At 40.7% G+C, this 20,351-nt stretch overlaps 1 protein-coding gene across 2 annotated transcripts in view; it reads left to right on the top strand.

Moving 5' to 3' along the window:
- Positions 1-20,351, top strand: part of TANGO6 (transport and golgi organization 6 homolog) — a 194,521-nt gene that overhangs the window by 87,447 nt on the left and 86,723 nt on the right. For both annotated transcript variants that reach the window (XM_073880079.1, XM_025888967.2), the window contains exon 15: positions 17,688-17,828. In XM_073880079.1, the coding sequence (XP_073736180.1) occupies positions 17,688-17,828 (141 nt within the window). The remainder of the gene's footprint in view (positions 1-17,687; positions 17,829-20,351) is intronic.

Raw genomic sequence — 20,351 nt, 5'->3', positions numbered from 1 at the left:
CTTTCTTTCTTTCTTTCTTTCTTTCTTTCTTTCTTTCTTTCTTTCTTCCTTCCTTCCTTCCTTCCTTCCTTCCTTCCTTCCTTCCTTCCTTCCTTCCTTCCTTCCTTCCTTCCTTCCTTCCTTTCTTTCTTTCTGAGAGAGGGTGTGGGAGTTGAGGGGGGGAGTTAGGGGCAGAGGGAGAAGGAGAGAGAATCTTAAGCAGGCTCCATGTCCACTGTGGAGCCCCACCACAGGGCTCGATATCATGACCCTGAGATCTCGACCTGAGCCAAAATCAAGAGTCGGTTGCTTAACCAACTGAGCCACCCAGGTGCCCTAGAGTTTAAAATTTCTGTAGTGGTAACATGTATGGGTATCTTGTAGAAACACAAGTGTATCTCTTATGGAGGAAGGCACCTCCATTCTAGACCCCAAAGAACCCCACTAATAATTTTTTATTTTTTAATTTTTTAGTAATAAAAAATTTTTATTATGGTAATACATATAAAATCTGCTCTTTTAACTGTATATATCCACAATGTTGTGTCATAGCTATCTGTTTCCAAAACTTTTTTAAGACTTATTCATTTGAGAGAGAGAGAGAGAGCATGCATGTGCGTGAGCAGGTGGAGAGGGAGAGAGAAAATCCCCAACAGACTCCCTGCTGAGTGTGGAGCCCAGTGTGGGGCTTGAGTCCCCTGACCCCAAGATCATGACCCGAGCAGAAGCTGAGAGTCAGTCGCTTACCTGACTGAGCCACCCAGGTGCCCCTCCAAAACATTTTCATCACCCCAAACAGAAATTCTAGAACCATTAAGCAAGAACTCCCCATTCACTCCTCCCATAATAATTATTTTACGTTACATTATGAACAATAATCAGTACATAGTCACAAAATACCCAAGCACAAGGAAGCAAGATCCCAGAAGATTTAATCTTATTTTATTTATTTAAAGATTTTATTTATTTGAGAGAGTAAGAGAGCATGAGCAGGATTGGGGGGTGGCGGGATGCAGAGGGGCAGAGGCAGGGGGAGAAGCAGACTCCCCACTGAGCAGGGAACCTGACCTGGAGCTTGATCCCAAGATTCCGGGATCATAACCTAAGCTGAAGGCAGACACTTAAATGACTGAGTCACCTAGGCATCCCAGATGCCAGAAGATTTTAGATATTAGAATTGTCAAACACAAATTATGAAGTAACCAGGTTTAGTATATTCAAAGAAATGCAAGACAAGCTTGAAAATATCTTCAGGGATAGGAAACAACCAAAACTGATAGAGCAGATTTGGAAAAAAAGCAAATAGAATGTCTAAAAATAAAAAGATAGAATAAGTAAAATTAAAAACTCAGTGGATGGGTTTTGCAGTAGACCCACTTGAAGAGAGAATTAATGAACCAGAAAGTAGAAAGGAAAAAATAAGGGTGAATGTAACACAGAGAGACAATATTTAGTCTCTGATGGAGAAGTCAAAAAGGAAAGATTAATGGATTTGATCTCTTAAAAGTTTAAAACTCATTTATGTCAAAAACAGCCTTATTCCAGGACAAACAGAAGCTAAAAGAATTTGCGGTCACCAAACCAGCTCTACAAGAAATATTGAAAGGGGGTTCCTTTAAGCAAAGAAGGAGCCTAAAAGTAACATAGACTGGAAAGGAACAGAGATAGTATACAGTAATAGTCACCTTACAGGCAATACAATGGCACTAAACTCATATCTTTCAGTAGTTACCCTGAATGTAAATGGACTAAATGCCTCAATCAAAAGACACAGGGTATCAGATTGGATAAAAAAACAAGACCCATCAATATGCTGTCTGCAAGAGACTTATTTTAGACCCAAAGACACCTCCAGATTTAAAGTGAGGGGGTGGAAAACCATTTACCATGTTAATGGACATCAAAAGAAAGCTGGGGTGGCAATCCTTATATCAGACAAATCAGATTTTAAATCAAAGACTATAATAAGAGATGAGGAAGGACACTATCCTACTTAAAGGGTCTATCCAACAAGAAGATCTAACAGTTGTAAATATTTATGCCTCTCACATGGGAGCAGCCAATAATATAAGCCAATTAATAACAAAATCAAAGAAACACATCGACAATAATACAATAATAGTTCGGGACTTTAACAAGCTCCCTCATTGAAATGGACAGATCATCTAAGCAAAAGATCAACAAGGCAATAAGGGCTTTAAATGACATACAGGACCAGATGGACTTCACAGATATATTCAGAACATTCCATCCCAAAGCAACAGAATACACATTCTTCTCTACTGCACATGGGACATTCTCCAGAATACATCACATCCTGGGTCACAAATCGGGTCTCAACCGGTACCAAAAGATTGGGATCATATATCAGTCTGCATATTTTCAGACCACAATGCTTTGAAACTTGAACTCAATCATAAGAGGAAAGTTGGAAAGAACTCAAATACATGGAGGCAAAGAGCATCCCACTAAAGAATGAATGGGTCAACCAGGAAATTAAAGAAGAATTAAAAAAAAAATTCATGGAAACAAATGAAAATGAAACACAACTGCTCAAAAATTTGGGGGATGCAGCAAAGGTGGTCCTAAGAGGAAAGTACAGCATCCTTTCTTGATCAAAACTCTCAGAGTATAGGGATAGAGGGTACATACCTCAATATCACAAAAGCCATCTATGAAAAACTTGTATATAGCAATACAAGCCTTTCTCAAGAAACAAGAAAGGTCTCAAATACACAACCTAACCCTACACCTAAAGGAGCTAGAGAAAAAACAGCAAATAAAGCCTAAACCCAGCAGGAGAAGAGAAATAATAAAGATCAGAGCAGAAATCAATGAACTAGAAACCAAAAGAACAGTAGAACGGATCAACGAAACTAGGAGCTGGTTCCTTGAAAGAATTAATAAGATTGATAAACCCCTGGCCAGACTTATCAAAAAGAAAAGAGAAAGGACCAAAATAAATAAAATCATGAAGGAAAGAGGAGAGATCACAACCAACACCAAAGAAATACAAACAATTATAAGAACATATTATGAGCAACTATATGCCAGCAAATTAGACAATCTGGAAGAAATGGATGCATTCCTAGAGATGTATAAACTACCAAAACTGAACCAGGAAGAGAAGAAATAGAAAACCTGAAGAGACCCATAACCAGCAAGGAAATTGAAGCAGTAATCAAAAATCTCCCAAAAAATAAGAGCCCATGGCCAAATGGCTTCCCAAGGGAATTCTACCAAACATTTAAAGAAGAATTAATACCTATTCTTCTGAAACTGTTCCAAAAAATAGAAATGGAAGGAACACTTCCAAACTCATTTTGTGAGGCCAGCATTACCTTGATCCCAAAACCAAAGACCCCATCAAAAAGGAGAATTACAGACCAATATTCCTGATGAACATGGATGCAAAAATTCTCACCAAAATACTAGTCAATATGATCCAACAGTACATTAAAAGGATTACTCACCACGACCAAGTGGGAATTATTACTGGGCTGCAAGGTTGGTTCAATATCTGCAAATCAATCGATGTGATACACTACATTAACAAAAGAAGGAGAAGAACCATATGATCCTCTCAATAGATGCAGAAAAAGCATTTGACAAAGTACAGCATCCTTTCTTGATCAAAACTCTCAGAGTATAGGGATAGAGGGTACATACCTCAATATCGTAAAAGCCATCTATGAAAAACCCACAGCAAATATCATTCTCAATGGAGAAAACCTGAGAGCTTTTCTGCTAAGGTCAGGAACACGGCAGGGATATCCACTATCACCATTGCTGTTCAACATACTACTAGAAGTCCTAGCCTCAGCAATCAGACAACAAAAAGAAAAGACATCCGAATTGGCAGAGAAGAAGTCAAACTCTCACTCTTTGCAGATGATATGATACTTATGTGGAAAACCCAAAAGACTCCACTTCAAAACTGCTAGAACTCATACAGGAATTCAGTAAAGTGGCAGGATATAAAATCAATGCACAGAAATCAGTTGCATTTCTATATACCAACAGTGAGACAGAAGAAAGAGAAGTTAAGGAGTTGATCCCATTTACAGTTGCACCCAAAACCATAAGATACCTAGGAATAAATCTAACCAAAGAGGTGAAGAATCTGTACTCAGAAAATTATAGAGTACTCGTGAAAGAAATTGAGGAAGACAGAAAGAAATGGAAAAATGTTCCATGCTCATGGATTGGAGCAACAAATATTGTTAAAATGTCTATGATACCTAGAGCAATCTATACATTTAATGCAGTCCCTATCAAAATACCATCACCTTTTTTCACAGAAATGGAACAAATAATCCTAAAATTTGTATGGAACCAGAAAAGACCCCAAATAGCCAGAGGAATGTTGAAAAAGAAAAGCAAAGCTGGTGGCATCACAATTCTGGACTTCAAGCTCTATTACAAAGCTGTCATCATCAAGACAGTATGGTATTGGCACAAAATACAAATAGGGGAAGAGAGGAAGACATGAAAACAAAACCAGAGAGGGAGACAAACCATAAGAGACTCTTAATCTCAGGAAACAAAGTGAGGGTTGCTGGAGGGGAGGGGGGTGGGAGGGATGGGGTGGCTGGGTGATGGACAATGGGAAGGGTATGTGCTATGGTGAGCACTGTGAATTGTGTAAGACTGATGAATCACAGACCTGTACCCCTGATACAAATAATACATTTTATGTTAATAAAAAAATTAAAAAACAGCCTTATTAAACTGCAGAATATAATACAGAAAATTAGCAGCAGAAAGGTCAAGCATCATTCTGTAGAGACAGAAAGTAGATTTGAGGTCGCCTAGAGCTGTGGAGTCTGGGTGGAGAACGGACATGGCTGCTAATGAGTAGGAGGTTTCTTTTTGGAGTAATACAAATGTCCTGGAATTAAATAGTGATGTTGTTTGCACAACTACACAAATATAGTAAAGATTACTGAATTGTACACATTAAAATGGTGAATTTTATGGCATGGGAATTCTATCTCTTTAAACCTGTGTTTTTTACAAAAGGGACAAGTAAACAGTTAATGCCTTAACTACATAAAGAGCCTATAGAGGTTGATAAAAATATCCAGTATATAAATGGATAAAAATAAATAGGCAATTCATGGTAGAGGAATAAAAGTAATAAAATTTTGGTAAAATATTTTTTTAATAAGCGAAGAAAGGTAGATTAAAATAATAAATGTAACTTTTTGTGACATTTATTTTTTTACGATTTTATTTATTTATTTGACAGAGAGAGAGAGACAGGAGAGAGGAAACACAAGTAGGGGGAGGGGGAGAGGGAGAAAGCAGGCTTCCCGCTGAGCATGGAGCCCGATACGGGGCTCGATCCCACGACCCTGAGAGCACGACCTGAGCCGAAGGCAGACAATCGACTGAGCCACCCAGGCACCCCTTTTTGTGACATTTCAAAAACACAGTGTTGTTTTGTTTTTTAAATGAGAATACCCAGTGCTGGCCGAGGCACACTTGATCACTCTTGGTAGGAAAACTAATGGGGACATTTTTGGAATGTAGCTTTGAAAATGTTTATGCCCTTGGAGCCAATTATTTCTCTTTGGGGAATCCACCCTAAAAGTGTAAGTAGGAGGTGGGTGCCTAGCATCGTTCTGTCTAAAAGGTCTATGGAACTTTTTCCACACTGAATAATTGTGCCATTAGCTCTTGCGCCTGGGCATAGCTCACAGTTGCAGAACCTAGTGCCTTTCGCAGCAGGGCTCACATGTCCCTTCTCCAGGAAGCCCCACCCCCACCCCACCCCCCTTTTTTGACTCCTCTCTCCCTATGTTGTCATTATTCCCAACTTGCAGTATCAACCACACTGTCTTGTAATCATTGGCTAATTTGTCTCTTTCTCTAGACAGACACTGTCCTATTATATTTGTATCACTTAGTAACAGTATCTGACACATAATACATACTCTATTAATGGGTGAATGCATGAGAGAATTTTTTCCATTGCCTTTACTTAAAGATGTTTTCCAAACATTATGATTTATGCCCTAGCTACAAAGTACTTCTGTATATTCTTATGTAACTGATTTGGGTTTTTTTTTACTCCTCCACCCCCTTTTTTAAAAAAAGTAATCTCTACACCCATGTGGGGCTCGAACTCATGACCCTGAGATCAAGAATCATGTCCTTCACTGACTGAGCCAGCCAGGCGCCTCCATCTCCGTCTTTTTAACTGAAGTAAAATTTGAAAGAAATCCCTTCTCTTTTTTTTTTTAACTTTTTTCCTTTTTTTTTTTTTTTAAGATTTTATTTATTTGACAGAGAGAGACACAGCAAGAGAGGGAACACAAGCAGGGGGAGTGGGAGAGGGAGAAGCAGGCTTCCCGTTGAGCAGGGAGCCCGATGCGGGGCTCGATCCCAGGACCCTGGGATCATGACCTGAGCTGAAGGCAGACACTTAACGACTGAGCCCCCCAGGCGCCCCCCTTCTCTTTCTATCATCCTTATTGTTATTACTTATAATGTTACTATTAAAGTGTTCAGTGTTATCATTGGACCACCTCAAATTGTCTAGTGTAAAAGGGGTGCCATCTGAGGCAATAAATTCCGCCCATCCTCCCCCCCTTTTTAAAAAATATTTATTTCAGAAAGAGAAAGAGAGAGCGCACAAGTGAGGGAGAGACAAGCAGAGGGAGAGGGAGAAACAGACTCCAATTTGATCCCAGGACCCTGAGATCATAACCTGAGCTGAAGGCATCCACTTAACCGAGTAAGCACCCAGGCGCCCCTCCATCCTCCCTTAAAAAAGAAAGCTGTTAAAACAAAGTTGTCCACAATAAAAACTGTGTGTGTGTGAGAGAGAGAGAGAGTGTGTGATTCAAGGAATGGTGTACGAATGAGAGGGCACTAAAATGTGTTGATTTCAGGTGATTTTTAAAAAAAAAACTGCTTAACTGGGATATAATTCATATACCATACAATATGCCCTTTTTAAATGTAAAATACAGTAGCTGTTAGTATATTCACAGAGTTGTGCATCTATCACCACAATCAATTTTACAATATCTTCATTATCTTAAAGATTCTCTCCCCTTCACTCCCGAATGCTCCTATCCCTTCCAAAGGTGATTTTTATTTTACTTTCTTCTTTTGCTTTTCACTAGTATTTGCATCTTTTACCGTGACCATGTATTATTTATACCACCAGGGGAAAAAAAAGTCAAGTTCTTTTCATTGTGCAAGCAAATTTTTAATGGTTTCTCCTTTCCCCTCTATTTATGGGTGCCTTACTTAGCACAGGGATTTTAACCTGAGGGCTGTGTGGACTTCTAGAGGGTCCATGAAAAGGTTTATAGGCGGAGTGTTTGTATATGTGCCTTTATCAGAGGAGAAGGGGCTCTTTGGGTGAAATTTATAGTAGCTCTGCCTGGTTTCCATGTGAAACTACAGTTTAAGTCCTACACGTCACGGTTACTGATTTGACAACACTTTCTAAGCAAGTCCTAGCCTGGAATGCCTATCACAGAGACTTGCCTAATCCTCTCATCAGGACTTGTGCTAGGCTTAATGCAGGAAAAAAGGAGCATTTCATTAGCATTTGTGTCTTGCCTGTGTCACTGCTTGGTGCTCAAAGCACAGAGCAAGTCTCCTAGCCCTGAGACACCAGAGAACGTGAAAGATCAGCCCTGTCTTGTTGGAGCTGCAGGCCAGGTGACAACTCCCTGGGGAGCCTTTGGCTCCCTCAAACGAGTGAGAGCCTGACGCATCAGTCAGCTCTGCTGATTCTGCAACTTCTCTTCGAGTATGCTTGAGGTGAAATGCCAGTAGAAAACTTCGGAAAAAATGAGTCTGCAGTTTAGTTAGTATTTCTGCTACTAGGACCACCCATCTTGGGTGTTAAGAGGTGTAAAGAGTTTTATTTTCTTACCAAGATTCAGCTAAAAGAGAACCACTCAATATTTTATGGGAAATCGGAAGTCCCTTTTTTCTTTTTACCAGTAAATGTTTTGATATCATAAAGAGAATGTTGGGGCGCCTGGGTGGCTTGGTTAAGCGTCTGCCTTCGGCTTGGGCCATGTTCCCAGGGTCCTGGGATCGAGTCCTGCATCGAGCTCCCTGCTCGGCGGGGAGCCTGCTTCTCCCTCTCCCACTGCTGCTCCCGCTGCTTATGCTCTCTCTCGCACTCTCTCTCTTTCAAATAAATAAACAAAATCTTTAAAAAAAAATAAAGAGAATGTTAATGTCCTTTTTTATTCTTGGAAAGCTACATAAAGAGAATTAAATGAATGACATCCTGCTGCTTTAGTTTTCACCCTGGAACAGCTGAAATGTGGGTTTGTCAGAATGCGTAGGGCAGTGATTACCCTGAAAGCAGCGGTAATTGTTGTTTTCCTGTCCTTCCTTCCTCACTTCTGCCTTCAGCCAGTATGCAGGCAGCTTTGTTCGAATTTCTGCACATACAACAGAACCCTTGATGGTGGTGGCGTCCTTGAGGCTCCGTTTTCCTCAGCTCTCTGCCTTACCCCTCCCTCTCTGTCGCCCACAGGTGTTTGATAGAGGCAGCCCTGACAAGGTGGACTCTAAGCTTTTGGGGGCTGTTTTGAATTTTGTTTATTTATTTATTTGTTATTATCTCGTAGAATACGAGATTTAGGGGGCTTGCAGTGTCAAGTAGAGTGGAGGTGTTTGAGGATCACTGGTTAAAAACTGGAACTCCTGAAAATCCAAGTTCTCAATTTCCTTTTGTATGGCTTCTCTGTTACCACTAATGTCAGCAGCGTCTCAAGTTAGAATCATTTGTGACTTTCATTAACATCACTCACCTCCCTTTGTGACAGGCTAAATAAAGATACCAAGTAGAAATGAAGCAGTCCCTATGAAGCCCCACTAGACAAACTATAGTCTAGAGAATTCAGGCCTTTCTCTTATGGGATGCAGTGTGCGGAGTGCCTCTTCTTCCTCTGACCTCGGAGTTCAGTAAAACGTAAGGCTGAGAGCATATACTTGAAAATGTAAAGTTCGCTACCTTTGGGGTTAGGATTTTCAAAGCTAGTATTATTCCAGCAGTTACTTTCTCCCTGGCAGCAGTGCAGGTTTGCAATTCTGCTCTGCCAAGTGCCAAATATCTTGGGTCACATTTTTCACCCATCTGTTCCTCAACTTCTCCCTTCATAAAATTAAGAATAATAATAATATCTACTTCCAAGGATTGTTGGGAGCATTAAATGGACGAATGCATGTAAAAGTGCTTAGAATGGCCTGGCATGTTGAAAATCTTCAGTATATATTTGGAATCTGTCTTTGCTAATAGATGTTTGTTTATTGTAATAATATTTTGTGATCCAAATGGCTTCCAGCAAGTATAGCTAACTATGAGCCAATATAGATGCACTCCTTTGAACATTTTCCCTCCAAAATGGGAAGTAGAAAACAAGCAAAATACATTGGCATTATTTTAGTGTTTGAATGTGTTATTATTATTTAAAGATGTATTTATTTATTTGAGAGAGAGAGAGAGAGAGCAAGAGCACAGGGTGATGTAGGGATAGAGGGAGAATCTTAACCAGACCCTGCCCTGAGCCCGACGTGGGGCTCGATCTCATGACCGTGAGATCACGACCTGAGCCGGACGCTTAACTGACTGCACCACCCAGCTGCCCTTCGAATGTTAATATTTAGATCCGGACTTAAAGAGATAGACTCTAGGTATGGTTCTCACAAATCTTTAGCTGTTAACCGTGATAGTTTATTAGTCTAACCCTGTTTTTTCTTCAGGCCTGGGTAACACTCAGTCATATTGAATCTTTATAAATTTGTTGGGGCTTGTCCACACTTAGCACAGCTTTGGAGCTGTAGAGAAACTTAACATTGAATTGGCATCTAGACGTTGTCATTTACTCTAATTACAAAGACAGACCAGCCATCCAGTTGAATTCCCCACACTTCCTTGATTTAATAACCAACTTCCCCAGTTTGTGCAACTTCCTCGATTCTTGGAGCTGAAATTATTGTTGGCTTTCATCATAATGAAAGATCTCAAAAGTAACAGCTGAAGTACCCTGCTAAGGGTATTTTCTTTTCCTCCTCCTCAGGTTTTATCCTTTCGTATCTTTCTGTCAGAGAGCTGCGAGAGCGGACGGGCCCAGGTCGGTGAGGATCTTTTCGTCGTCCTTTTTGTAAAAGGAAAGTTCTCCTGTGCCCGACCTCTTCTCTTGCCCATTATTGTTCTTTCACTGGGCTTCCTCTCTAGGTTAATATGCTTTTTATATTCTTTCTAGTTTTTAAAATAAACTTACTTTTATTAATTACTTTGAACCTAGTTTGTAACGAGTCAAAAAGCTTATCTCCTACCCTGCTGCTTCCCCCTCACAGTTCCAGTCCCCAAAGATAACCATTCCTTTTCCACCCCTTTTTAAGTAGTTTCTTTTAGTGATTACCTTCCCGTTTGTAAATAAAATGCTCACACATTTTTTTTAAGGTTTTATTTATTTATTTGACAGAAAGAGACCCAGCGAGAGAGGGAACACGAGCAGGGGGTGTGGGAGAGGGAGGGAGAAGCAGGCTTCCCGTGGAGCAGGGAGCCCCATGCGGGGCTCAATCCCAGGACCCTGGGATCACGACCTGAGCAGAAGGCAGATGCTTAACGACTGAGCCACCCAGGCGGCCCTCTTTTATTTTTCTTTTAAAGATTTTATTTTTAAGTAATCTCTACACCAACATGGGGCTCGAACCTACAACCCTGAGATCAAGAGTCACATGCTCCACTGACTGAGCCAGCCAGGCATCCCATATTTCTCTTGATTATCTACTCATTTTCCATATGTTGGATGAGGATTTAACGCATGCACACATGTACACACACATGCACACCGCACATGCACACGCATGTCCCTCCCCTCCTGCCATTTGCACATCACGATTTTTGACTACATCTTTGGGCTGTATTTACTGTTGACTCTTTGGGTATTGTTCATTGCTGAGCCTAGTTCAGTCTTCCTTATCCATTTGTTTAGTTTTCTATGTAATTATTGCTAATTTCTTCCAAATGATTTAACAGCTGTATTGAATATATGTCATTACAATGTTCCATCTTCGTTCTATTTACCCAGACTCAGCTTTTGACACCTATCCCATTCTCTTTATTCTTGTTTATGGGTTTATGCCTTTTTTGTCACTTAGTAGGATTTCAGGAGGAAGAGAATACAAACGTTTGTGGTCATTCTACAACACTTGATTGCACATTCTTTTTACACTCTTGTCTCTAAAAGAGGCTGGTCTATTTTAAAAGACCATGTCCCTTATCACAGACTTTTTTAACTTTTATTTGTAAAATTTATATTTGATAGATAATACATCACATGGTTCAAAGTTCAAAAGGTACAAAAAGATACAGAATAAAAACTTTCTTCTCTCATATCTTTCCCCGTTTCCCTCCCCAGAAACAACCAATATCAGGAGTTTCTTGTGTATCCTTCCAGAAATATTTTATGAGTGTATATTTCCCTTTTGTACAGAAATGGTTGAATTCTATACACATGGTTTTGTGCTTTGCTTTATACCTAACAGTAGATCTTAGAATTTATTCCATAACAGTTCTTAAAAAGCTTTATTTTTTTATGGATGCATTGTATCCCCTTATATGAGTGACCACAACTTAATCAGTTCTCTATTGATGAATATTTAATTTGTTTCCAGTCTTTTCTTTATCAATAGTACTACAGTGATGATTTTGTACATAAGTAATTTTCTATTTGTGCTAGTATATCTGTTAGGACAAATGCCTAGAGTAGAGTTTCTGGCTTAACACAGAACTTAGAATTTTAGACGTAATATATTTTCTTACACATGTTAGAGAGGTTCTGTGAAATGTGAAATACTTGACTTTTTTTTTCCCATTCAGATAACAAATCCTTTTCTCCCTCTGTCCACCTTCACCCTACAGGGGCAACCAAAATAGATTTGAATACAAAAAGAAGCTGACATTTTGCTTCTGGACCTGGATTTCCCTTTATATTTAAGATGAGCTATGTTATTTTCTCCCTTTTTCTTCTATTCTAGAAACCTAAACGGGTAGATATGAAATAGCTTTTATAGTTTCTTTTAATAATAACATTTTGGGATATAATTCATATACCATACAATTCACTCATTTAAAGTGTACAATTCAGTGCTTTTAGTATATTCAGAGTGTGTACCCATTACCACAATCAATTTTGGAAGGTTTTTATTGCTCCAGAAAGAAACTTCACTTCTATTAGCAGTCACTCCCTATTTCCCCCTACCTCCTGCAGCCCTAGGTAACCACTAAATCTACTTTCTGTCTATTCTGATTTGCCTATTCTGGGCATTTCATGTAAATGGAATCATACAATATGTTTTGTGTATCTTACAGTTTTGTCAGCAGAAATACCTGAGAAGTTTGAGGGAGTAGGTGGTTTTCCAGGTTGATGTGGGTATTTTGGGAGGTAGGTTGTTATGTGCCCAGGAGAATGAGGCAGGTTAGTTTTTTTTTTTTAAGATTTTATTTATTTATTTGAGAGAGAGAATGAGAGAGAGAGAGGGTCAGAGGGAGAAGCAGACTCCCTGCCGAGCAGGGAGCCCGATGCGGGACTCGATCCCAGGACTCCAGGATCATGACCTGAGCCAAAGGCAGTCGCTTAACCAACTGAGCCAGCCAGGCGCCCCGAGGCAGGTTAGTTTTAAAGTGAAGATTGGCTTAGCAGGTTCTTAGGATAGAGCCAGTCAGCAAAGACATTTAGAGTTAAACTATCCTACAATGCAAGAGTGTTGTATAAGGTAAGACTATACCTAGGCTCCTTTTACTGCTGGAGGTCTGCAGAATCACTGAACACCTTGCTGAGGAATCGTCTTGAAGTCAACACTGTTGGGATTAGAATACATTTCCGGCTTTGCAAGGAAAGTCTTTTGGGGAGATAAATGGTGGCTTTACAAAGTTGTCTGTCTCTGTTTTGTTGCATAATGTACTTTCATTAATATTTTTTCACTTGAGTTAATTTGCCTATATCCTATGTTTTGCCTGAAAATACAGATCAGAATGTTTTCATGAACCCTGGCCATTTTAGGTTCACCTTTATCTTCTGTGTAATTTATCTGTTAGGCCACATCTTGAAATACGTAGTCATTTTCCTGCAATCAGAGCAGGAGCAGGTATTTCTCACACGGTCATTTGGTTCTTTTTGCCAAAGGGATTGATGTGTTGTGTTTCCTTGAAGCCTGTGCTGACCCAGAAATTACCCCATTTTTAAATTACAAAGGAATTATCGAGTGCGAGGGACCAAGGGTCATGTGAAGGTTACGGCTGTGCTTCCTCAGTTGTCAAAATTCAGAGAGTTTTTCAAATAAGAAACAAAAGCAGCCACACAGAATTTCATCTCTTTAATTGTCATGTAGTCTTAACCATCATGTAAGCAGTCTCACAGCTGCTTGCTGTAAGAGTAAGGAGGGAGCTGCCCTTGTCCTCTAGGGATTTATAAACTCGTAGGTAGCAGCTGTATCCTAGAAGGTAAAACTCAAACAGTCAGAGGACCATTTGGCAGCAGTTTGGGGAAAAGGCAATCAAGAAGATAAACAACTGCTAACATGGGACTGTGGGAAGCAAGGAAACTGGGCTTTGCTATTGGCAACCTTTTAATGCAAGAGTGGAAGAATTTAAAGCTCCCTAGTGGAATTAAAAGTTAGGCATTATAGGAAAAGTACGTAAGTAAGTAAATAAATAAAAATTTCAAAAATGTTTTTTAACCTGAAGAAGGATGTGTTAGGATTCCTTTGGATGAAAAAAATCAAAACTGCCATGCACATAAAAAGATATTTATTTATTTATTTATTTATTTCAAGATTTTATTTATTTATTTGACAGAGAGATAGAAACATTAGTAGGCAGAGAGGCAGGCAGAGGGAGAAGCAGGCTCCCCGCTGAGCAGGGAGCCTGATGCGGGACTCGCTCCCAGGACCCTGGGATCATGACCTGAGCCAAAGGCAGCCGCTTAACTGACTGAGCCACCCAGGTGCCCCATAAAAGGATATTTATTGATTTTTGTATGCACAGAATCTAGTGGATGGAAATACTGTTGGATCCAGAGGCTCAAAGCGTGACATCATGTCTCTTTTCTCCTTCCCTCTCTTGGCTTGACCCTCTTCTGTGTTGGCTTTATTTTTGGGTGTGTTTTCTCCACATAATGGCCACAGGCAGCGCCAGGCTAATAACTTCAACAGCGGGGGCAGGGGAAAAGAGCTTATCTTTCCCAGTAGTTCCAGTGTGGGCTCCAGAATTGAGTCTCGTTGCCCAGTCCTGAGCCCATCGTTGTGTGGGCATGGGATGGAATGTCCTAACTGGCCTGCCTGGGATCTGAGTTTACACATGGAGGGAGAGAAAGTGGGTAGTTAGCTCCACTCAAACCACAGAGACTAAGGATAGGAAAGGAATAGTTCCCAAAGGACCACAAGGTTTTGCTCGCAGAAGACAGAGTAGATGCTGTGTGCCACCAAAATGTATGTCTGCTACAGAAAGGAAATCAAGAGCTCGTTTGGTTTTGAAGTATATAGCAGGATATATTGTGAGAAGGAAATAACTATTTTCTGCTAAAGATTAATGAGAGAAAATAGGCATAAGCGACAGTAGGAGGGACTTAGAAATAAATGTTTTTCAGAAAAGCTAGATATAGATCAAAGTTTTATAAACCAAATCCCATTTTCCCACCGATTTCCATTATAAAGTCACAACTGTATTCCTAAAAGGAAACAAATTTACCAGATTTCTGACTTGGGGAACTTCTGATGAAAAGTAGTTATGATTGCCATAGATCTATGATGTATACCAGGCCTTTTTATCAGTGATACAGTGGCTGCCAGAACTGCAGTTACCAGCTACCAGTTCACTTCTGCTTTGCATTCTTTGGAAGATTTGGAAGCTGTTTCCTTTCTCTCCCTTCGTAAGCAATTTATCTTTCTCTTAGCCACAGACATTTTCCCCTATGCTAAAATATCTTTAACGCCACCTTGGACCTCCAAGAACTTCCCTGTCATTTTGCATAATAGAGCTAACAACAAATGCACCGTCATATTGTGCCAGCAGGGAAACTGTCTAATTCAGGTTCTGCCACAGCCTGAAACTTCCTGAAGAGAAGAGCTTCTGCTTGTGTAAAATTGGAGGCCACATAAAGGAAGATGTGCTTTAGGACCATATGCAGGGACTTCCCAGGCTTTTTGGAAGCAATGAAAAGACAGGGGTGGAGAAGGCAAAAAAGAGGCAGGCAGGTGCAGTCCTCAGCAGGTGCACTGCCTTTGTGTATATCTGATTTAAATAAGAGAATGGAATCACAACCTATAACATAGAAAATAGGTGCACCTGGATGGCTCAGTTGGTTAATCAGCCGACTCTTGTTACCAGCTCAGATCATGATCTTGGGGTCCTGGGATCCAGCCCAGCGTACATCCGGCTCTGCACTCAGCAGGGAGTCTGCTTCAGGATTCTCTCTCTCCCTCTGCCCCTCTTCCCTCTCTCTCAAATAAATAAATAAATCTTTTTTTTTTTTTAAGGAAATAGTATGTAGACTTTGCCTGCATGAATATCAAATTAAAATGGGAGATTGGTAAACTCAGATGAAAAATGATTAAGGATTTCTTAAGCATTTCTATTACTCCTTCCCCGTCTTCTCTTTCTTTAATTCCTGAAATTTATATCAGGACTGTATCTTTGAACCTTTTAGTAATTCATTCAACAAATAGTTACTGAGCACCTGACATGTGCTGGCACTCTTCTAGACATTGAGGCTACAACAGAGAACAACAACAACAACAAAAATCCTTGACTTTGTAAAGCTTACATTCTAAGGAGGAGAGCAGTCAATAAATAAACAGATACTGTATATAACATGCCAGGTAATAATAGGTGCTAAGAAGAAGAGTGAAGCAGGGCGAGGGGGATAAAGAGTGGTAGGGGAAGGGATAAGTATGATATTTGAACAGAGACACCATGGGGTTGGGGAGCAAGCTGTAAGGCTACCTGGAAGAGGAGCAGCCTAGACAGGATACCAGGGGAGGACCATGGGCCCGGAGCAGCTTGGTCTACTCTAAGAACAGTGAGTAGGCCGGAGTGGCTGAGGACAGTAAAAGATCAGGTCGGAGAGTGAACAAAGGCAGGTGGGGGTGGGGGGTTGCTCATATTCAGGGGAGAAGGGAAACCACTAAGGGCTTTGGGCAGAAGAATGATGGGGCCTGACTTGTTTTAACCAGATGCTTCCAGCTGCAGTGAGGGTATAGGGTAAAAGCAGAGAGACCGGTTGGGGAAAAAAAGAAAAGTAGCAGGCCACAAATGATAGACCAGAGTAGTTGAGGTGGAGGTGATACAAAGAAGCATTTTCCTCCTGAATATATTTTGAAACCTGTATTTCCTTCCTTTGTTTTTCTTCTTCATTACTGTTCTTTAGAAGTCTATAACATTTTCCACTCAAGTAACAGAACTTCTATTAATATACTTTTGAGACCAGGGGCTTTATTTCTGATCCTATCTTGGGCCATATCTCCCCTCCTCGCTCCACCCCTGTGAAGTTTGCCTAATATGGGGCAGGGCTCAGATGATTACCCATCTAGGAGGTACTGGCATGACGGCAGAAGGGATCAGCATGTACAGCAGTCCCCACTTAATCTGCACTTTTGCTTTGCACGGTTTCAGTTACCTGCGGTCACCTGTGGTCTGGAAGCAGATAAGCCTCCTTCTGACTAATCATCAGAAGGTCAGTTGTAACCTGCCACAATGCCTGCACCATTTGCCTCACTTTATCTCATCACGTAGGCATTTTATTATCTCACTTCTTCACAAGAAGAAGGGTGTGTGGAGTACAATAAGATATTTTGAGAGAGAGAGACCCCATTCACATAACACTTATTACAGTATATTGGTATAATTGTTCTATTTTATTATTAGTTATTGTTGTTAACTTCTTACATTGCCTAATTTATAAATTGAACTTTATCAAAGGTAGGTATGTATGGGAAGAAACATAGGATGTAGATTGTTTGGAGCTATCTGCAATTTCATGCATACACTGGGAGTCTTGGAACCTATTCCCTCCAGATAAGGGGAGGGGGGAGTACTCCCCTTGGAATATGGACTCAAGAGCAGGACCTTCCCCATTTCTGATCAGGGAACTCAGCCATAAATAATCATGGGTCTCCTACTGATCATGCCCAGAATGCTCTGAAGATATTTCCTTGTGGAGATTACTCTCCTCGTTGACAGTTTTACAGAGAATACTCATATTGGAACAGAGAACTGCAGCAGAGACAGGATATTCGACTGATATGCTGGCAGGGATGATGCTAGTCAGAGAACCTTAGAGTCTCAGACTTGGAGGGCTCCCTAGAGGGTATTTAATCTAGTCTTCTCCTGCTGCTGTGTGAATCCCTGCCACAATATGTGATCATCTAGCCTCTGCTTTTAGACTCTAGAATCCATAAATCATAGAATGTCGGTGCTGGAAGTGATCTTAGAGATCATAGAGGACTGAGACCAGAAGAATCCAGGCGTCTGAACTCCCAGACCCATGTTCTTTGCACTCACTGAGTTGTCATCCAAATAAAGGGCAGCCCTTCCTGGTAGAATTGCAGAGGTGGGTTTAAGTGTCTCAGTGTTGATCCCATCACAGGCTGTCTGGGTTTATTTGCCTTCCAGTTTTAAATCATAATGAATCCTTTCTTTTTATTTTTTTTAACCCCAGGGGTTGCCCTGCTCTCAGATGCATACCCTGAGAAAATCTTGCTTGGCCTGTTGGCTCAGTATGACAGTGATAAAGACAAGCACACACCGGAGACCAGAATGAAAGTCGGGGAAGTCCTGATGCGAATTGTCAGAGCATTAGGTGAGTTTTCCATCGTCTGAAAAAGGGGGGCAGTATGGCTTTGGAACCACAGTCTGTGTACGTTGGAGGTTTCTTATGCTCGCACGGTGAGGACTGTTTTGGGGCTGAGATGAACTGCACCCGCCAAGGGTGTAGTTGGCAGCAATAGTGCCAGTTTTCCTACCACTGCTTGGTCTCCTCTCCTGAGCTATGTTGGGACCTGATTTTCACTGGAGCTGGAATGGGAAGTTTCACACTTGCTGAGCAGCGGCAAGCTTAAAGAGAAGAGGAATATCAGACAGGGAAGGAATAGCACTAGCTCTTGTTGAATGGCTACTGTTTGCCAGGTTGTCTGCAATATAATCTCATCTAATTTTCCATAAATCCTATAGAGAGGCTGTTGTTAGACCCATTTATAGGTGAGGAAATTGTGGTACGGAGACCTTTAGCAGTTTGTCCAGGACTCATTCAGCTGGTAAATAAAGTGGTGCTAAGAATTGAACCCACCAACTCAAAGGAAATTGCTCCAGACTACATAAGCTGAGAGTAGTAAGAGCGTGAGCTCTTGAGTCACAGTGCCTGGGTTCAAATCCCAAACTGCTGCTTGTTGGCTCTGTGACCATGGGAACATTTCTTAACCTCTTGTTGCCTCAGTGGCCTAGTGTATCATGTGAAGATCTTAATAGCACTTACCTCATAGGGCTATCGTAAGGATTAAATAAGGTAATATTTAGAATAGTGTTTGGCATACAGTATAGCCTCAAATTTTTATTTTTGCTAAGAAGATTGCTTTCTTATATTTAATTTTTTTAAGACTTTATTTGTTTGAGAGAGCATGAGCACACAAGCAGGGGGAGGGGCAGAGGGAGAGGGAGAAGCAGACTCCCCACTGAGCGGGGAGCCTGATGTGGGTGGGGCTCGGTCCCAGGACCCTGAGATCAGGACCTGAGCTGAAGTCAGACGCCCAACCAATGGAGCCATCCAGGAGCCCCGAAAGATTGCACTTTTTTTTAAGAAAAAAAATACTATTTATTGAGTGCCCTTAAGGCACTAGAAGATGAGATACTGGAGAGTAAGGACAAAGAAAACAATTGTTCACTCTAAAGATAGGGTTTAAATTAAGATAAACTAATGAATTTCTCCATAAGCCAATAAGTATACTTTTGATATTTTTATATCGAGCTGTATAACAGAATTAGGAAGGGTTTCTTTAACTTGCATTACGTAAACTTAGCCATGGACTGCTATACTGAGTTTAGATAGCTTGAAGCTTTGAAATAAGGCAGACCAGTCACTTAAGTGTGGACCAGTGGTATACAGTATCCATTTAGTAATTCCATCATGTATCCAATAGCATGTGACCTAAGGCCGAAAAGGAAGTGATCTCAGCTTCAGTTTGGCTAATTTGTCTGCGATCAAGAAATCACACTGAATTCCTCTTTTCACCAGCATTCAAAGGATTTACAAAGATTCTGCCTAACCATGCCTCATTTCTTTGGACATAGCCCTGAATTTTCCTAATTTCTGGGTGTCTCTCCTGGCTAAAGAAGAGGACCTAGATCTCCAACCACTTAAATTTTTTTATTAGTGAAAGAAGAATACCATGAGAGTGAAATTTTTTAAAAAATATTTTCCACTCTTTAAAGAAAGACCAACTTTCTCTATTTGCTTTAGTCCTAAATATGAGTATGAAAACATACCAGACAAGTGCACCATTATAAGAAATCATTCTCTCACAGGAGGTGTGAATTTTAAGCTTAAAGTATTGCAGGGTCAAGTGCAACCTCCGACTTCTATTTGCATGTATCATTGGGATTATCAGAGCCAAGAAGGAATGTATGCCATAGAGTACATGAGCATAACATGTATTTTTTCTCTGTAACTTCTGGTACACCTCTACCATTGGGATGATGAACACTGAAAATGCACATTTCTCAGGCTCTGCTGGCCAGGGGTAAAGGTGGAGATGAAGGACTGGGTTGAGTGGGAGAGGGGCCTGACTCCTCCTTCATGTTCCTATAATTAGCCCAATTTCCAAAACAGTCTTTTGGCATTTCAAAGGAAACTGCATCAATTCTCAAAGTTCTAATGTTTCTGTAGCCTACTCTTCCAAGGAGCCAGCCATAAGACATTGCCTTAGCTTTAACTGCTAATATCTAATTCACATTACCAGCTTGTCCAAGTGCGTAGATGAGGTGGCTTGTTGAAATCCTTTACATGAAATTAAAGCCCATTTTTACAACACAGCCAGTATTCTTAGTTTACTAGTGATGTGGAAATCCTTGTGAACGGCTACTCTGTAAGATTTCCCTAAAAAGTACCGTAGTTTTTTTGGCCCAGGCCTTGCTCTCTCCCCACCCCAGCTCTTCTTGGCAGCAGGGAGAGCCCCACAGAACAAGGCCCACAGTGGGGAGCCCGGCACAGGACACTGCTGCTTCCTCTTGGCATCATGTCTGATTCCGTAACCATGCCTACTTGTCGTCCTACCACTAGACAGTGGTGAAAAGCAGGAGCTTTACTTCTTTCCATTTTTAAAAACTAAGC

The sequence above is a fragment of the Callorhinus ursinus genome, unplaced genomic scaffold (assembly GCF_003265705.2).
Source record: "Callorhinus ursinus isolate GAN/ISIS: 27379988/994484 unplaced genomic scaffold, GSC_fseal_2.0 scaffold37, whole genome shotgun sequence".
Lineage (NCBI taxonomy): Eukaryota > Metazoa > Chordata > Mammalia > Carnivora > Otariidae > Callorhinus > Callorhinus ursinus.
The sequence above is the reverse complement of the archived record's forward strand: the minus strand, read 5'-3'. Positions and strand labels throughout refer to the sequence as shown.